At 38.3% G+C, this 19,625-nt stretch overlaps 1 protein-coding gene across 2 annotated transcripts in view; it reads right to left on the bottom strand.

The window, feature by feature from the left end:
• Positions 1-655: 655 nt before the first annotated feature.
• The window catches only part of VPS50 (VPS50 subunit of EARP/GARPII complex), a 116,014-nt gene continuing 97,044 nt past the window's right edge, over positions 656-19,625 (bottom strand). The window contains exons 23-28 of one of the 2 annotated variants that reach the window (XM_070424270.1): positions 13,101-13,249; positions 11,997-12,093; positions 10,805-10,963; positions 8,157-8,278; positions 3,642-3,831; positions 656-1,409 (exon numbers count right to left, since the gene is read on the bottom strand). In XM_070424270.1, coding sequence (XP_070280371.1) covers positions 1,290-1,409; positions 3,642-3,831; positions 8,157-8,278; positions 10,805-10,963; positions 11,997-12,093; positions 13,101-13,249 — 837 coding nt within the window. In that variant the 3' untranslated portion in view covers positions 656-1,289. Of the gene's footprint in view, positions 1,410-3,641; positions 3,832-8,156; positions 8,279-10,804; positions 10,964-11,996; positions 12,094-13,100; positions 13,250-19,625 lie in introns of those variants that run through there. The other variant, XM_070424271.1, reaches the window with a different exon arrangement.

The following is a 19,625-nucleotide window of genomic DNA, read 5'->3' as shown; positions in this document are numbered from 1 at the left end:
CATTATCGAAAGAAACAGATAGTTGGCAGTGCTTTTGTTTAGTCAATGAAGCTGGGGGTGCAAGGAGATGTGTAAACATATGGGCCAGGAGAGGAAAATATTGGGTCTTTGTATTTATAAGTTTATAAACTACAAAGAATTCTATGAAAAGAACTGATACTATTCTCCCGACAACCTTAAGACATTGATAAATGGTAGGGTTATATCTCCATTAAGCCTCTGTTGGTTTTCTGTATATTGGTAGAAAATGCCTGACTTCAAAGCAAAGTTTAAAAGAACAGTACACAGTTGCTGAGTTCCAAAGTTTATCATTGGCTAAACTCACATTATTTTACATCTGTCTTATAGAGCAGATATTTAAGAAAGTGAACACATGACCCTATACTTATGTTTGACTAACAGAGTTCTTTCCATGAGTCAGCTAAGCCAGGTTGTGCTGTCCTAAGACAAAAGTTGAATTGAAAGAGAACAAAGCTGATATAAAAAATCTCACTTTTTTAAAATCCCACAATCACCATTCTGTGTGCCATTCAGGTACCGAAAAGGTGTAACTAATGAAATTACTTTTCACCATTGGTTTCAGGATTTAAGATGACTAATATTAAAACATGCAAAGAAAATCCATTGCACTTTTATGAAATCCGCCTGCTGTGGAAAGATATCAAAACACAGTCTCATATAGGCTGGTCATGTTGGAGTGTAACATTTATTCAATTTTATCATGTATGATCACTGTATCATAACCAATTTAAAACTGACAACTTTCACATTAGAAAACACAGAGAACATACTGATTTTTCAACCATTTTGCTTACATGTACTTCTCAGCGCTCATGCAGTGCTCATAATTAGGAGATACTGTACATTAACCCTCTAATATTATGCTAACTAATTAAGAACCAAGTCAGAGGGTAGAAAAATATCAACATAAATTCATCCTCCAAAAACTACCCATGGACATATCATCACAGTTCCCTATAATTATATACTTACAGTCCATTCTTCTGTAAAATGCATAATGGTAATCATATAACAATAGTTATGACAAGGCAACGGTATTTCAGGAAAGGAATACAACAAATGAGACTAAAAGTTGAAGAGAAGGGATCAGAGCATATGAAGGTCATTTCAGAACACCACATGGACTTCAGTGTTCTCCACTTTCCAGTTGGAAAGAACATGCACGAAGTATTCTTAGCAGCCTGCTGTCAGGAGGCATGAAAAATTGGCTTCCATTCCATAGATGTTGAGAGAAGATCAATGGCATTGAGGAAAGAGAATTGTGTTCATTATCTTTTGGGTCTGTCTATGTCATCTATAGCTGCTAGAAGTTTCTGTCTTGCTTTTTTATTGATATGGGATCCCAGGCAAACATTAACCAGATTGGTCAGCTGCTTCGTTGAATACTCCTGCTCAAAAAAAGAAGATCAAATTTAGTACATTGATCAATGGAAGGATGGGCAGACACTCAGGTCTCAGCGGACAGTTACCGAGCACTATAACCCAGAGGAAAGCAGTGAAAGTATAGTTCAGACATGAAAGACAAAGCGTTTACGAGCTGTGATAATCGGAAATAAGGTACCACAGCATTCATTTGAAATAGGCAGGACTAGGATCTCTTTAATATGGCAGTCTGACATGCCTATGCTTTTTAATATGTTTAAGAGCACGCACTTTATGCCTGTTTCTGTGACAGTCTTTGTTATTAAGTTATCAAATTACACTGACATTTCAAATTTTTAAAATGCTACTGAAAGCATTTTCCAGCACTCCACATTTTGTAAACATTGTATATAAAAAACAAAGATCTCCAATCACAGAACAGCTTTTCCCAAATAGAATAAATGAGTAAGGTAACATAGACCAGAACGTTACTGTTTTTTAAACCCTCATATTGGAACGGGTAGCTAGTTAGGTAAAAAAAGTAAAACCATTAAGTATTTTCTGTTGTACAAGTATTTGGTTTCTGAATTTGAGATTAAAAGTTGCTAGAATGAGAAAGAATGGACCTCATCAGAAAGTTTTATATACTGACAGGTCTTGGGGGTTGAATAGCTAGAGTTCAGGCCAGGAGAGAGGGTTGTGTCTATCATCTACCTAGAACATGTCTTCACTGGAGGTAACCACTGAAGACAGTGCAATTTCAAAATATGAGAAAGAGTTCATTTTAAAAACTCAGCAAACTACTCAGAGCATCTGTAAAGACCTGGCAAATTCTCTTAAGTAATCAGTCAATACTTAGCGGACACAACTGTCATCAAGCACTGGACCAGACACCGCAGAACTGGGGTTCTCTTAAGACAGGGCTGGCCCTGTTGCTAGGAAATTTTCACCAAATAACAAATATCAGTTAGTCCGAGTTCTTCCAAAATACTAAGCTAAAAATGTCAGTCCACTACACTAAAAGAGGAAAATGTAAAAGGGCACCATTTTTGCATCAAAGAATGGATATCTAAGAGCTATGCTTTCTGTCCTCAGCTACTTGTAACCTGTCTCCAAGCTTCCTCCTCAGTACCAAGCCCCAAGTGTTTACAGCTTACTTTACTAAATGGATCCTGGCAACGCTCAGCATCCATCTGCACCTGGGTTAGCATTATGGTTCACAAATGTCAGAGGACAGTGGGACTAAAAATGGTGGCATTTTTCTCAATTCTGAAATCTTTGAAAATAGCATGTACATTTCTGCTTTGCTCCCAGAGATGTGAAACTGACCTACAAATGGGCACATGCACAGAAAACTCAGGCTAATGGTCATTTCATTTCTCTCGAATACTGAAACCAGAAAGGATGAGCCTCATAAAGTACATATAAGTAACTCCTGTGTCCTTACCCAGTCAAATGAGGTGTTTCCCTGGTCTTTACTGATGATGTTTATAGCACAAATAAATGCGAATGCTAGAATCATCAAAGAAATGAGATTCGGTGCAATTTTAACACTTCCCACACTTTCATTAAATTTGTCTTCACATACTGCCTACCTAGACAAATGCGACAACAATCACACAGAAAAGCTCCCGTAATAAGCATGCTCTAGTGATATCTTGATTTGAACTGTGTCAAAAATTCAGCATCCTACATAACACTTCATAAATTGTATTTTTTTCTCTACTTATCTATGAAGCCACACAAAAGAAAAATAATCTCATCTACACTTAAGGTAAAATCTAATGGAGGATGAAGTTACACTTAGCCATTTAATATTACCGAATTCAATCATCACTACTACATGTCAGTGCGTTCAGAGGACGTCACTCATTCATTCATTGTTGAGGGCTGCAAGGAGTTGTTTAAGACTTGAGCTAGTGACTCATTTCAGTGTGGCTGTATTCAATTTGTCTTGATGTTAACCCACTTCAGCCTTTTCCTACAACAGCGGGAAGATAAATATAGCTAACGTTCAGACTGTGGCTCTCTTTCTAGATAATTACTGTTACAGTGCACAAAGGTCTCAAGATTTGATTAGGCAAAGGGCATTGCACAGACACTGTGTGAACATGGTAAAGAAATGGCCTAAGTAGTCCACACTAAAAAAGCAAATGTCTCTTTGTTTCGTTCTCATGACTGAATTATATAATATACCAGACTAAAACAGATGCAAGGAAAAGGAATAAAAACTTAATTATCCATTTTCCAGCTCTCACCCTGTGCTCCTTGATCCAGCGCTCCATGTCATTCTCAGTCAGGTAGTAGGCTTTAATGTAGGTTTCCACGAATTCTTTATCAGGAATGGGTCTAATATCTGTTAGTTTTTCAAGCTTCATTAAAAACTGTTGAAAGTCCAATTGCATCAAGGCACGACCCTCATTACTACACTTCTTGACATTGGCATATCTAAGATACACAATAATAAAAACACATAAATGATGGGATGACTAGAAAAAGAAACCTTTAGGTACTTAAACTATTCTCTAATCCCACACTGGACAAATTCTCCATTTACAGGGGGAAAGCCCAGGAACATGAAGTCGGGAGGACCGGACTGTGTTCCAGCACTGTCACTCAGCAGCCCTTGTACCTATCTGGGCCTCAGGGTCCAAATTTGCAAAGCAAAGAGACCTGAGAGCATCAAAGGTTCTTTGCTGCTCTACAAGCTGTTCTCCATGTTCAGTTAACATGATCACCTACAAGAAAGTTAAACTGGTATTCTAGCTAATCTTGCTGCCAATAATTATTTTTTAATAAATCTTTATTGTTCAGATTATTACAGTTGTTCCTCTTTTCCCCCCCATAGCTCCCCTCCACCCGGTTCCCACCCCACCCCTTACCCTTACCCCCCCCTTCCATTGTCCACGTCCATAGGTTTACGATTTTTGTCCAGTTTCTTCCCGCACCCCCCACATTCCCTTCCCCCCGAGAATTGTCAGTCCACTCCCTTTTTATGCCCCCGATTCTATTCTATTCACCAGTTTATTCTGTTCGTTGGATTTTTTATTCACTTGATTTTTAAATTCACTTGTTGATAGATATGTATTTGTTGTCACTTTGTTGTTCATAATTTTTACCTTTATCTTTTTCTTCTTCTTCCTCTTCTTCTTAAAGAATACCCTTCAACATTTCATATAATACTGGTTTGGTGGTGATGAACTCCTTTAGCTTTTTCTTGTCTGTGAAGCTCTTTATCTGACCTTCAATTCTACATGATAGCTTTGCTGGGTAGAGTAATCTTGGTTGTAGGTTCTTGCTATTCATCACTTTAAATATTTCTTGCCACTCCCTTCTGGCCTGCAGAGTTTCTGTTGAGAAATTAGCTGACAATGGTATGGGTGCTCCCTTGTAGGTAACTAACTGTTTTTCTCTTGCTGCTTTTAATATTTTCTCTTTGTCTTTTGCCCTTGGCATTTTAATTATGACGTGTCTTGGTGTGTTCCTCTTTGGATTCCTTTTGTTTGGGGTTCTTTGCGCTTCCTGGACTTGTAAGTCTATTTCTTTCACCAGGTAGGGGAAGTTTTCTGTCATTATTTCTTCAAATAGGTTTTCAATATCTTGCTCTTTCTCTTCTTCTGGCATCCCTATAATTCGAATGTTGGTACACTTGAAGTTGTCCCAGAGGCTCCTTGCACTATCTTCATAGTTTTGTATTCTTTTTTTCTTTTGCTTTTCCGGTTGGGTGTTTTTTGCTTCTTTGTATTTCAAATCTTTGACTTGATTCTTGGGATTCTCTAGTCTGCTGTTGGATCTCTGTATATTATTCTTTATTTCAGTCAGTGTATGCTTAATTTCTAATTGGTCCTTTTTCATATCCTTGAGGGTCTCACTATATTTCTCAGAGGTTTCTAGAAGATTCTTGAGTAACCTTATAACCATAGTTTTGAACTCTATATCCAGTAGTTTGCTTTCCTCCATTTTTCATTTGTGACCTGTTTCTTTGTCTCCACATTTTGGCTGCTTCCCTGTTGATAGAGTGGCTTTCTGTGCTAGGTGTCCTATAGGGCCTGGTGGCTCAGCCTCCCTAATTATCTGAGGTGGATACTCTTGGTGCACCCCTTTGTGGGCTGTGTGCACAGTCTTGTTGTAGTTAAGCCTTGACTGCTGTTGGTATCACTGGGAGGAATTGACCTCCAGGCCAATTGGCTGTGAGGACCAGTTGTGTCTACAGTGGGAGAACGGCTGTGCTGGAGACACCCTTATGGGTCAGGACTTGCTTCAGTGGGGCTTTGGCACTCACTAAGTCTGCCCCCTGAGTGTGTCTCTTATGGATGTGAAGAGTTGTAATCTGGATGGTCTCACTCTGACCACTGGGTAGACTGGCTCTTGGATCTCCAAGGAGGTGCAAAGTCAGCCACTGCCTGAGGCTACCCAGCAGGAGCTACAGAGAGGTCTGCAGATTCCTCCTCTTTGTTTGGGGTTTGGAGATGCCCAGATGAGGCACAGCTATGAAGCAATGCAGGCTGCTGAAGACCTTAGGCCTTCTTTTGGAAGCTCTGGGGTTCTCTGACCCAGCTGCAGTTTGACAGGTTTTTAGGTGGAGAAAGGCTAGGCCATTCGTATGCAAAAGCCTCTGCACACAGCTTGGGTGGGGTTGTAAATTGGGTGGGGCGGGGTCTCAGGGAATCACCAGGGCGGATCAAACCACAATGGCTGCCAGTCTGCTTTGCCTTGGAGAGGTCCTGGGGTCTGTGTCCTGCGGCCCATGCAGGAACAATGATCGCTGTGCGCACCTCTGAGAGAAAGCTGCCCTCACGTTCCGGCCGATGCCAGACAGTCTAGTTTCTCTCCTTATGAGTCTGGGTTCCCAGATTCTCACCCGGAACTGGAGTTCAGAGCAGTCGGGAGCTTGTATCTCCCTCCCAATTGAAACAGACAACAGCGTACCCAGCTGCCAGCCCCTTTCTTGCGCGCCTCTGTACCTCTACACTTCCACACCTCTGCACCTCCTACATGACTCTTTCTTTCTAGTTGTAGAATTTCCACTCAGCCAGCCTTCCCGTGGTTCTGGATGATATTCGTTTTGTCTTTTAGTTGTAGTTTTAATGTGGTTGTGCGTGGCAGCAAGTTCAGGTGTTTACCTATGCCGCCAACTTGGTTGTCCCTATAATTATTTCTAAACTAAAGCTACGGATACTCCAAAGTGATCTTCGTTTCATTAAAGTAGTTTCAATATTGTAGCTACTGGATACAGGGAAAACAAATGAAATAGGTTTCCAATGGACATTCAGCAAACCTGAAAATGTGCACACATATAAGCCCAGAAAGTATATATATATATATTTGATAATAAAACACTTAATAGACTTATTCTGAATCCTCACGTTACTGAAAACCTGTGTATTTTAAGGTTGAAAAGTAAAAAGATTAATAGATTAATCCTCACATACATTTTATTACTCATAAGTCAGTGTCTCATTCTTTCAATCATACGAAATGTGGAGATTCCAACCCTAGGGAATGAGGTACCTCCCCTAAGGAAATGTGCAAGAAAATCAAAGCTTTCATTGTTTAAAGTGACCAAGTGTTTCGTTGTTTCTTTTTAATTAAAAGTGTTTACACAGAACTATAACATTTATTATTCCATTTTCTACTTTATTAAAAAAATTTATTTCAAATGCTTTCAGTTGGGATGGTGGACATGGAACCAGTATGTGATGCATAGCACGGCTGGCTTCAGAGCAGAGTGCTAAGAATGTCGTCAGCTTGTTATCCTCACCTTCTCACTTTCTGATACATTCTTTCTTAGAACTAATAAGAACTGAAGAGAAATCAGATAAATGACAGTGTGAAAATTGAATTGATGTGCAATTCTAGATCACTGCACGCGCTCTGAAACAGCAGTTTGCTTTCAGGTTTGCTTTAAATGTAACATCGACTCTTATTTGTGTTCTGGGTGTTATGGGCACCGTGAGCATGGTTTCTGAGCAAGGGGAACATTACTATTGAGAGATCCTTAAAGTCAACACATGAAAGTGTTATTCTGTTTACAGTGACATAATAATGATCTTATTAGCAGTGATACTGTGGCCATGGGGACCAGCTTGCCATCAGAAAATCAGGCGTGCATAGCCTTCTCTGTGTTTAAAAACTGTGAACTTGACAGGGGGATCGCTTTGTAAATTATATAAAAGTTTAACCACTATGCTGTATACCTGAGACTTACATGATATTGACTGTCAACTATCACTGAAAAAAAAAAGGGGGAATAATATAAATAAATAAATAAATAAAATAAAAACTGTGAACTTGGACAAGTTATTTATCCTCTTTAAGCCTCAATTTTGAGGCTGGGTTTTCTCACTGACATAGAACAGTACTATCTAAGAGTGGTTAGGATTTGACGATATAACCCTGTGAAGTCCTGGTTCAATAAATGACAAAGTGCTCAATAAGTGTTATGAATCATCATCACAATAATTATATTATTAGGTAATAATAATAATTACTTCTAGATTAACTTTCAGAGAACCATTAGCTGTTGCATTGCTCCCTCTTCTATGAGCTGGTTCTAGCTCACCAGCCAGGAAAGTATCCATAGATAGAGGTGGTATAGTGAGGCTTAAACTTTCTTCTAATTACATTCTAAAGTCAAACCTAAATTATTATGGGATTATCTGCTATTTATCACTATCTCTTCCTATCTCTCCATCCATTAGTGTTAATTATAACGTTATACATACATTGATTTATCATTGAGGAATCAGATAATGCTTTCACGAAAAACTTACCCTTCCACAATAGTTCTGTTAGCCAGTCGTATACAATGTTCCCAAAGTATATTAGACACGGGCAAGGGTATCCGAACTCTCTTAGAAACCTCATTTAACCTCCTGTTAAACTGTTCAAATTCCTAAGAAGACAAAAATCCCGGTTGTATGTGAATGTAATTATAATGCTGCATTGTTTTCCCATCTCAGTGGCAAAAAAGATTTAGGAGGACTTGGAATCAAACCAAGTAAAACCAAGAGATAATGCCTAATTTATTCAATTTGTTACACTTAGAAAAAAATCTTAATAGTGTTTAAATTATGTTGTAATACAGAGTATGTAAAATACATTTCATCTCCAAGGAAATAAGTGTCATCAACTGATTAAACAATGCTAACCATGTTCAAATGTTCTCACATCTCAATTTTTTTATGACTGTCAGTATGGATAAAAAGAGTTTGATAATCTATGTTTTTAAAATCCTTTAAAAGGCCCAGTTTTTAAAAAATGTTTTAATAAGCTTTAAATTCAGAGTGAACTATTTGTAATTTGTGGCTATCTATATTCCTTAGAGAACAATCTGATAAATTATTCTCCTTAAATATTTTTAAAGCAAATAATTATATAACAAATGATTTGAAAGTCTTTTAGCTGCAAATTTTTAGTAAGATGGACAAAATAAAACAAAATATTTTCAGTTATAGAAAACTGAAAATTTTTGTTACTTATTAGTAACTTTTATAATACCACTCTACTAAAAATAAAAATATGTGTAACCAATTTAGACAATTCCAGCTACATGAAAGCAGCAGATGGTTCACCCTTTAATAAATGTATTTCTGGTTTCTTTGGACTATTATTGCCTAAATATGTTCATTTACAAAAGTAAATGCTGTTGACCCTTCCTTGACAATATACTTCAAATAAATTTAAGGAGGCTTAAAATGGCATTTTTCTGCAATAGAGAAGTTACACAATGCTTAACAAGTCAAGATGGACATGTGTTCAAATTTTCTAATGGCACACAGGGAGAAAAAAATCTAATGTGATCATCACCAGTCAAGCTACCACATCATTACTATTATGTTATTCTTTGCTACTTTCTAAATCACAATTTTTTGAGGATTCATTTTGACAGTTAACTGCTTTTAATTATTTATGAAAAAAGTGCATCTTTAACCTACTAAGCTTACTTTTGAAAATAAGAGTTAAATAAGTAATTGCTCTTCAATTTTTCATCTCATGAATCTAGTAGAGCAGTAGTATTTGCTATTGTGTTTAATGCTTCTTTACAGTAAACTGTGCTTTGAATTTCAAGAGTTTTCATTAATACTTTAAAGTTAAAATTATATGCTTACTATATAAATGTCATTCTATTCATTGCTAAATTCATGTGCAAGAGTGCTGTTGATAAATAGTAGAACCATTTCTTTTACTGAGGATTCTTTTGAAGCAACAATGCAGAGTGCTTTTTACCTCTAACAGTTTAGACTTGGAAAAATAATAGAACAAAATGTATCATAAAAGTTTATGAAAACTTTTAAGCTGATAAAAACTGGGTTCAGGTTAACAATGTGAATAGCACTGGTTCTTTCTTACATATAGTACTGATGCCCCAGCCCTGGAGAAGGGACCATACCCTGCTGGGCACTGGAGCACTAGAGGTAGTCCACTGCTATCTCTGCTTTGATCATTGGCTTTGCTGACTGGTTCTCAATGTCCCAGGCTATTATTTATTGTCTTGGAAGCAGATAAAAATGTTTGTGTAAGTAAATGAGATAAAAGTCAGGAGCTTAAGGACCAATTTTCTTTTCACAGACAAACAGGAAAAACAAAATTTTTCTGAAAGCTCGTTTTCATTTTCCAGGATGCTCTTTCCTCACCTCAGACATCCACATGGCTCATGTTCTCACTTCCTTCAGGTGCCTCCTCAATTCTCACCATTATTGGAGTCCTCTAACCACAAGTAAATGGTATTCCTCCCCACCCACCCCCTGCCCCTCTCTATCTCTCTTCTGCTGGCCATTTATTTTTTCACAGGACTATTCCTCACCTGACACATCATATTTTAATTTATCTCTTTTCTACCGTCCCTCACTGGCATGTAAATTCCTTAATTCACAACTACATTGCCAGCATCTAGAGCAGTGCTTGCCACATGTCAGGTGATCTATAAATATCTCATGATGCATAATTTTTTAAAAAATGGCTATAATTCTTTCTAGAAAACTTATAAACATAAATCATTAAATGCAAAGGTATTTGCAAGACACATTGCAAAGGTAATGTGATTTCTGTAAAACACAACTTAGAATAATCGGGTGTATGGTCTCTTGCTAATATACATACAACTGTAGAAATACCTTTTTGTCTCCACAGCCATGGCTATTGAGGTTACATAACATGAGAATCAGCCAAGTCATGCCAATCAAACTCTAAGTCCAGTGGAAAATTAGTGAGCAAAACAAAAGATCTACAAAGTATTCTTGGGTCTAAAGGAACACAAAATTCAGAAAATAAGCCTAATCTAATTCAGGGACTTTAATATCAGATGCTAGAAATGTGGTAAGACTGTAACTATAACTCACTACTTTAGAGCGACTGCAATTATAAGAACAGTTCTCTTAGCACAATCATCTTTAACAAAGACATTTCCCAGAGCACTTGCCTTTAACAGTGCATCTACATATATGTTGTGCTGTGACATAATTTCCTTTACATCCCATTTCACGTTAGCCATCAGGAGCAGCATCTGTTCATAATCAATGGCTTTACCAGCTACGATCCAGTAAATTGGTTTGCGTAGTTCACTGGCAGTTGAGACTGTCTGAAATAAATTACACAGAAATGAAAACAAATGTTTTCTAAAGTATCAAATGTATAAAGGACATTTTGCTCCTATTTCTAGGACACATCATATCTGAAAATAAGTCATTATTCATTTGGAGTTTTATATTATGAAAATAATTTAATTCCAGGGCAAAGGTCTCACTCAAAACATAATTTTGAGACATTAAGTAAACTTGAGGCTATAGACAGTAGTTTCTAAAAGAACTACAGATTTTCTTGGACATAGCAAATACTTCTCAAGTTCTTTCACTTCTTTCCATCTCGACTCCCACTCTTCCCACCTCACAATTCCATCTGACTGCATTTCTGTAACTGCTCTCCAGCCGGTCTCCATGCCTCTAGGCTTGTCATCTCACATCCATTCTTCACATTGCCTCCCAAGTACACTTTCTAAAACACACCCCTGACCATGCCACTCACCTGGGTCAAATCCTCCCGTAGCTTCCCAGTACCCTTGGAATAAAGTCCCACTTCTGGCTGAGAGCCCTGTACCTCATGTGGCTCCCGCTTATCACTGCGCCATCTTTCTCGTCACAAGCCTGCTTCCCTGCCCTGGCAGCTGGAGTGTTTCAGCTGCCCACGTGCATCATGCTCTCCCTCCCCTGCTGTCCTTGGTTAAGCCATCCCTTAATTGGGAATATACTCCCCACTTGCCTAGCTGGTCAGGTTTAAACATCACTTCCTCCAAACAGCCTTTCCAGACAACCTGCTTCCAACCACACCCCTTTCCTCCCGCAGTCAAGGTTAAGTACCCTGCCGCTGATTCTTTTCCTCTTTTATATTTTAAATAACTGGCTTTCTCTCTCACTGGACTAAAAGTTATATGAGTTGCCCAATAAATATTTAATACAGCGATTCAAGGGTGAATAAACTAATATTCTAATCCAGCTTTCCAGGGATTTGGAGACTGATCACTAGTAAAAAGGAAACCAAACCAAACCCCTAACTAACGTGTGACAGTCCTCTCTGACTCCCAGTTGAAATGACACACGAGACAGCCCAGCTCTGACCTGAGAATAAAATTGCTGAAGGAAGGGCTTTTTGACTGCAGGCATCACAGCATCCAGATGCGGCTGAAGGAACTCAAACTGTTCAGCCAAGAACACCCTAAAGGGAACAAATAACCCGCCTTGTGAACACAGCACAGGAGTGAGAGCCTGCCGGTGTTTTTATAAAAAGTAGTCTTCAAGATCTCTAAGCAAAACTTTAACAATTAAAATTATTTTCCACTTTAGTGAACTACCTCTTGACATGCTCATTTACATTCTACATAAAAATGAAAGCTCAACTTATCACTGAATGTGAATTGAGGTGGAAGAACGGTGACTTCAAGGGAGCTGATTTGGACACAAAGGTGTAGTTATGCTGCTTTGCATGTTAAGATATGAGCACAGATAACACAAAACATTGGAGAAAGATTTGAAAGGATTCCTTTTAAAGATCCCATTTAATTACATACAACAGACCCCTGAATTCACAGATTTAACATCTGACACTTATCAGAAGTTACCCAACATTCATAACATGCAACAAACGAACTCGACTGAGACACACATGTGAGCTTCAGGTCCGGAGGCTGGGGTGTAGGAGCCGGAGACACCCGGCTGGAAGACGGCTGGCAGCCTCACCGTTTTTCTCTATTTTTTGTTATGTACACAAAAATCCTTAAGTTAGAATTGACTACATTTCATGGGAGAAGTTATACACTTCAGTTGTGTTAAAACCTGGGGGATTTATAAAGGTCAGGATGCACTCTTGGTGATGTCAAGGGTCGACTACATTTAACACTGAACTGACAACGTAACTGGTTTCTCCAGAACCATGATTCAATAGAAAATACAGGAGAACATTTTTTAAAGTTTTACTTAAAGCAAGGATCATGTTGCTAAAGATTGAAACTTAAAAGATTTCCCTCCTCCCATTTATGTAACCGAAAACCAAATAAGCAGTTTTAAAAATCCATTAGTAATCTATTTTAGGGTATACTTCTCAGAAATACACATTGATATTTTGAAGTGGAAGATATATACAGCTAGAAGTCTAATTATACAAGGCTTACTTTAATAACCTTTCTTAAATATTCAATGGCAAAGTAACTGTTTTTAACAACTTACAAGGATTCTGTGGCTACCACTCTTTCAGCCAACCCATATAATGTATCCCCGGAGGTCAAAACCACTAGGTGACTTAGGTGTGGGCTTGGGACCTTCTCCTTTCGCTCTTCTGCTGCTGTGAGTGTGGCAGTAGGATCAGCTGCAACTTCCTGAAAATACAGCACATACATACGCAGTCTGAAACAACAAATCTAACAGCAATAAACCACGTGATTTTACCAAACTGGAACTATAATTCAAACACTCTCAGGCATGCATTAACGACATTTAGTTCTTGCTCTCCCCCGCCCCCCCTCCCCGCCCTCTTTTTATATTTTCTAACTGCTGGAACATTCCTTTTCATACTAAGTGAAAATGATTCAACTCTACATGCTATAATCTGTGTATGAACTACAGTTGGCCAACACAAGGAATCTTCATGAATCGAGAGATGTTTCAGAGAGACAACAGTAAGAGATGACCTTCAAGAACTTACAAATGAGGGAAAAGAAACTGTCCCTTGAGAACTAAGCTAAGTATCAAAATTATGGTGTGATTCACTATTTCACACCCAAGTCTAACCAAGGTAACTTTGAAATAATCTCAAGAAAGCAGGATTAGAATGTAGTTATAAACTGAAACAGAACCAACTGTCTGGGACAGATTATTGATGAGAAGGAAGATGGTTACTGGGAAGAAAAGAAAGGGATGTCCCCAAAGCAGGGAGTGTTGAGCTTTAAAGATCCTCAAAGAAAAAATTAGACACAAAAAATTAGACACACAAAAACATCTGAAGTGCAAATGTAAATCTAGATTACTTTTTAAAGCAATTACATAGTCGTAAATTGCCGACATTTTCCTTATGAATAAAAGGGACATCAAATGCATAGGACTCTGGGAGCATAACTTAAGTATATAAATTTAGCAAAATGAAAATGAAACATTATAAAACCCTTCAAATTAGAAAATGGTTTAATTCTTCATTAGTTCTTTTTTATATCCTATCTTCTTCTAAAGATAATGTCTCTCTTCATCTCTAATTACTGAATTAGCATTTAAAAGTTATTTGGGAACAACTGTGCTTTCTCTAGAGAGAATCAGGATAAGGAAACTATGCAAGTTAATCAATGTTGCAGTTCCATTATTTATTTCCTTCTACTTAAAAGGAAAACAAGCATCCCACTCCTAAAAGAAAACACAACCCACAAAATCACATACTGTTTGGTACCAACTGGTTGCTGGTGTTATTTAGTGTAATTCTGGTGGATGCTCCCTCATCATCTTCCAGACTGTCCAAGTGCAGAACCCTGGAGTCATTCATGACCCCCTTCCTCCTCGCCTCCATCACCGCTAAACAAACACCTATCTTGTTTGTTTCTTCCTCATGTCACTACTTCATCAGGACCAAGATCACAGCATTCTTAACTGAACTATTCTAAATGCCCCTCATAGACACCTCTTCCACTAGCTTATCCTGTTTCTACTCCACTTTCCACAGGTTTAACTGGCTGTCTTTTCTATAATACAGAAGTGATATTTCTAAAATGCAGACATGATCATACCACTCCCTTGCTTAAAAGTCCCCATTCCGTACAGGTGAAAGCCTAATCTTGTGCCATGATATTATGCCTTTACAAATGACACCAGCTACCTGGCCAGCCTCATTTCCAGGTAATCTCCGTCCTTCAGGTCTAGCCACACTGGCCTACTTGCTATATACCTGGCCTATTGACCCTCCTGTTGAACCAGCCCCGCCCCCTCAGCCCCACCCCCTATCTGCCTAGCTCTCTCCTCTGCAGTTTTTAACTCTGAGCTCGTATTTACCTCCTTCCTATAATGTTCTCAGTCTCCCAAGAATTAGTGCCCTAGCTGGTTTGGCTCAGTGGATACAGCATCGGCCTGGGACCAAAGGGTCCCAGGTTTGATTTGGGTCAAGGACACGTACCTCAGTTGCAGGCTCCTCCCCAGCTCTGGCCCTGGTCAGGACGAGTACAGGAGGCAACCAATCGATGTGTTTCTCTCACATCGATGTTTCTCTCTGTCTTTCCCTCTCTCTTCCACTTTCTCTAAAAATCAATGGAAAAATATCCTCTGGTGAGGATTAAAAAAAAAAAAAAAAAGAATTAGTATTTTACCTGTATCAATGTTTGTTTGTTTTTTAAAAAAATATATTTTATTGATTTTTTACAGAGAGGAAGGGAGAGAGATAGAGTCAGAAACATCGATAAGAGAGAAACATCGATCAGCTGCCTCCTGCACACTCCCCACTGGGGATGTGCCCGCAACCAAGGTACATGCCCTTGACTGGAATCGAACCTGGGACCTTTCAGTCCGCAGGCCGATGCTCTATCCACTGAGCCAAACCAGTCAGGGCTTACCTGTATCAATGTTATCGACACATACACATTTGTGTATGTGCCATAAATTACACTATATCAGTTACCCCTGCCTCACTGTGAGTTCTCAGAAGATAGGGACAGATTTCATCTGTGTCACTCAAGACCTTGGCATGACTCCTGGCATTAGCAGGCCCTCGTTTAATTAACAGAGATGATGATAACAGTGAGGATGATAAGAGTCTTCATTTCCTCTCCCTTTGTTCTCTTTCAAGCCCATTCCAATCAGGCTTTTGTCTGCCACACTTCAAAGAAATAGTTATAAAGGTTCCCAGTGGCCTCCTTGTGGCCAAATCCAACAGTCTGTGCTGAATATCCATGTTATTTAACCCACCGCAGCATTTTACATGGCTGATCTTAAAAAACTTTCTTCCCTTAGTCTCCAGGTCCCCACACCCTCCTGGTCTTTCTCCTCCACCACGGGCCACTTTGAAGACTCCTTTGCTAATCTGTCCTCCTCTCCCTGACCTTCAAATACCAAAGAGCTTCACAGTTCAGTTCTTAGACTTCTCTCACTTACATTCTACTCCCCAGTTAATTTCATCCAGTCCCACAGTTCTAATGCCATCCACATGCCAATAGCCCAAAATTTGCATACTAGTGCTGACCTCACTCTCACCTTTAGCACATTTAACATATGAACGTGAACTCTTGGTGTCCTCCTCAATTATGTCCCTTCTAAAAGTCTTATCCATTTCCAATAATGGCACCTCCATTCTCCAGAAGTTAGATGTCATCCTTGGCTCCTCTCAGTATCATACACCACTTATACATCAACAAATCATGATGGGTCCAGATTCTAAGGTCTCACTACTTCCTCCACTACCTCTTTGGTACAAGTTACCTCATCTCTCTCTTTTACTGTTACACACTGAAGCCAAGGTAATTTTCTTTTAAATAATTGATATGATGTCAATTCTGCTTAAAGCTCTTCAATGGCTTCCTGCCTTCCTTAAAGTAAAATCCAAAGGCTCGGCTCTGGCTACCTCTCTGGTTTCATCTACCATGGACCCTCTTGCTTTCTTCATTCCAATTATACTGGCCTCTTTGCTATTCCTGAAATATGCCAATTATGGTCCTACCTCAGGTTTTTTTATATTCCCTCAACCAAAACATTCTTCCCCAAAACATCCTCTCCCTACTAGAAAATAAGCTGCACATGGGTAGGGAGTTTCGTCTGGTGTCCCCCTCCCCACCAAAATTATACCCTTAACTCCCAGAACAGTGTCTGGCATCATGTTCAATAAATAGGCACTAAATTAATGTTTGCTGGATAAATGCATTCTCATCCAGGTAGCTCACTTCCCTATTTCTTCAGGGATCTATTTCAATGTTATCTTCTCAAAGGGGCCTCCTCTGTTTATCTAAATAAAATCACATGATTTTTCTCCTCTTTCTACCCTTTCCTAGTTCTTTGTAACTCTCAACACAATCTGACATTAAATGAGATATTCATCTATTCTTATTTGCCTCCTTCACTAGAGGGGACCATCAGTCTTCCACAAAGTACCTAGGAAATCAATATGAACAACAAATGAACAAACAAACTCACAGACACCAGTATGGTGGTTACCAGAGGCAAAGGGTGGTAGAGGGGTAGAAAAGGGTACAGGGGATCAGATATATGGTATTGGAAGGAGATTTTACTTTGGGTGAAGACACAATGCAATATACAGATGATGTATCATGAAATTGTCCAAAAAATAAAGAATAAAATGTGAAAGAAAAACAACAATACATATAGCTATCCAACTATTGTGCATCCCCTGAGTCTTGTCCCAAAGAGCTCTTTGCCTTCTATTTTCAACACCTCCTATAGCACTCTATTTTTTCTTAGTTCAGAGTTGTGAACATGCACCTCAGAGCAAGTCAAAGAATGATAAGGAGACCTAAAACCTTGAAACAAGAAAAACTAATAAAGGAATTGGGGGAAGAGAAAATTCACCTGGGCCATATGACTAGGCTAGTCAAAGTGGCCCCAATGGGGTAAAAATAGTAATAACAGAAGATAACCCCAGCAAGATAGGTTTGGCTGCATCATACCAAAGTACATGGTGTCAAGCAGAAGTGTAAGGCGGGAAGGGCTGCTGGGGGTTGTTATGAGTTCCCAATGAAGGACAAATTCAGTCAGAAGCTAACAGCTACTCTGTATGTATGCATATTCTATAAGTTCAATGAGCACAGATAAGCTTTCTTTTGTGATTGTATGAGCGGAAATCTGGAGTATTATGCTCTACAAGTACAACAAAGTCTCCTTCTAAGCATCGAACATACACTCTTTTAAATTATTTTGTAATTAAATTAACAAAAACTGATGTGAACTTTCTGCCAATATGCACCAGCTCAAACTCAAAATAGCTCCAGAGTAACCATGAATACCACACATTTATAACAGCAGAGTAACCTCTGAATTTCATTCTTTCAGGATCAGATATCGCCTTCTCTACAACATATTTATAAAGTTAAAAGGTTTTGAATTTAGATCCTGGTTAACCTAGGATAGAAGAGGGAGATGGAACTAGAAGGTGATGGAAGGCAAAGAAAGGATATAATCTGAAGCCTGAGAGAAATGAAATTTGTATTTGGGTGCCACAGGAGAGATCAAAAGCACTTACTAAACTACCTCCTGACCTCCCTCCAATTCTAATGTGTTGAGTTCTCCCTTTACTCACACAGCTCTTTCACATAAAACATTCTTGTAGAGATAATTGGAATTGTTCCCTCCAGTTCAAAAGGTTTCCATTAGGATGCCTTCCATTGCTCCCAGTTAACAATGGTATTTTAGGCATAAAAATTATGGTAATTATCTGCTTAAAGGCTAAAGTTCTATGTTTACATTTAGGGAAATAGTGCTTGAAGAGAGCAAGAGAATCACAAAAATGTCAAGCTGACATAAATAATGGTATAGTAAACGGATCAGTGTTTCAGTTATACCAGTAAAATAAGGAAAGGATATAAAACCTATTGAAGACACTGAGAAATAAAACCTTAATCAATCTTTATTCTCACAGTTAGAGTCATATTTTTTTAGCCTTTCCTGCCACCAATTATTACTACTAAGACAATTCATATTTATGAACTTTTCTGGATGAATTTAAAATACATTTTTATTATCAAAGACTTAAAAGTTGGCCAAAGGTCTTAAGCAAACAATTTAGCATCATCAAGTGGAAAGGGGGAAATTCACATTTCTGGTGCCATTATCACCTATACCAGCTCCCTTTCCTACTCTTCCCTTATCAGACCCATTTTCTTAGACTTTTACTTGATGTGTCAAGCAAATTTTCTTAGTTTACATTGAATTTATATGATAAATGATTTCAGGTGGCATCTTTAAGACCATAAGGGTTCCACTTGCTTTTTACAGCTAAGCAAAACTTAAAGATAAATATGGAGAAAATAAAATTACTAAAAAAGTGCTTATTAAAATTTTGACTAATGGAGAAATATAAGGAAAAATACTACTTCAATTTAGTGGTTCCATATTGAGTAGGCTATATTTTAATAACAAATCAATGTATTGACTAACAAGAAATCAATTAATGTTCTCTGCTAATCTAGATGCAACTTAATGAAGTGAAGAAAAATAATACACCAGCTTGTGAAAACCTGAGATCAAGGTCTAGTAAATGACAGATATATTTTCTAAAATAATAAACCAACGCTTATGAGAAATAATTTAACATGTAAAACACTAGAAACTAATGGAATATTTAAGAAAAGTGTCTAATATATTGCTGTAGAGCAACGATTTTCAATCGGTGTGCCACAAGAATTTTTAAGACACACAATACCTGGCTATTTAGTCAGGGGCACTGATCTCCTTTCCCTTAGAATGTAAAATAAATAGATGACAACAGCCAACACAATAGCCGTCCAATGTGAATGAATCAAAGCTATACCTAAATTTTTGTCAGATCGGCAAGAAATATGTTTTTTTTGGTGTGCCGCAGAATTTTAGTAATTATTTTATGTGTGCCATGAGATGAAAAAGGTTGCAATTGCTGTTGTAGCGGCTTATCCTCCAAAGGAGTAAGGACAATGGAGAGATCCGGTCAAAGAGCAGCTCGCCTTACAAACTGGAATCACTGTACAGTCTTGTGATTCAAGGTGCTGTCTTTAAGAGATGGGAAGAATAAGGACGTAAAGA

The sequence above is a fragment of the Myotis yumanensis genome, unplaced genomic scaffold, assembly GCF_028538775.1.
Source record: "Myotis yumanensis isolate MYYU_CA2020_CCGP unplaced genomic scaffold, mMyoYum1.0.hap1 SCAF_9, whole genome shotgun sequence".
Lineage (NCBI taxonomy): Eukaryota > Metazoa > Chordata > Mammalia > Chiroptera > Vespertilionidae > Myotis > Myotis yumanensis.
The sequence above is the reverse complement of the archived record's forward strand: the minus strand, read 5'-3'. Positions and strand labels throughout refer to the sequence as shown.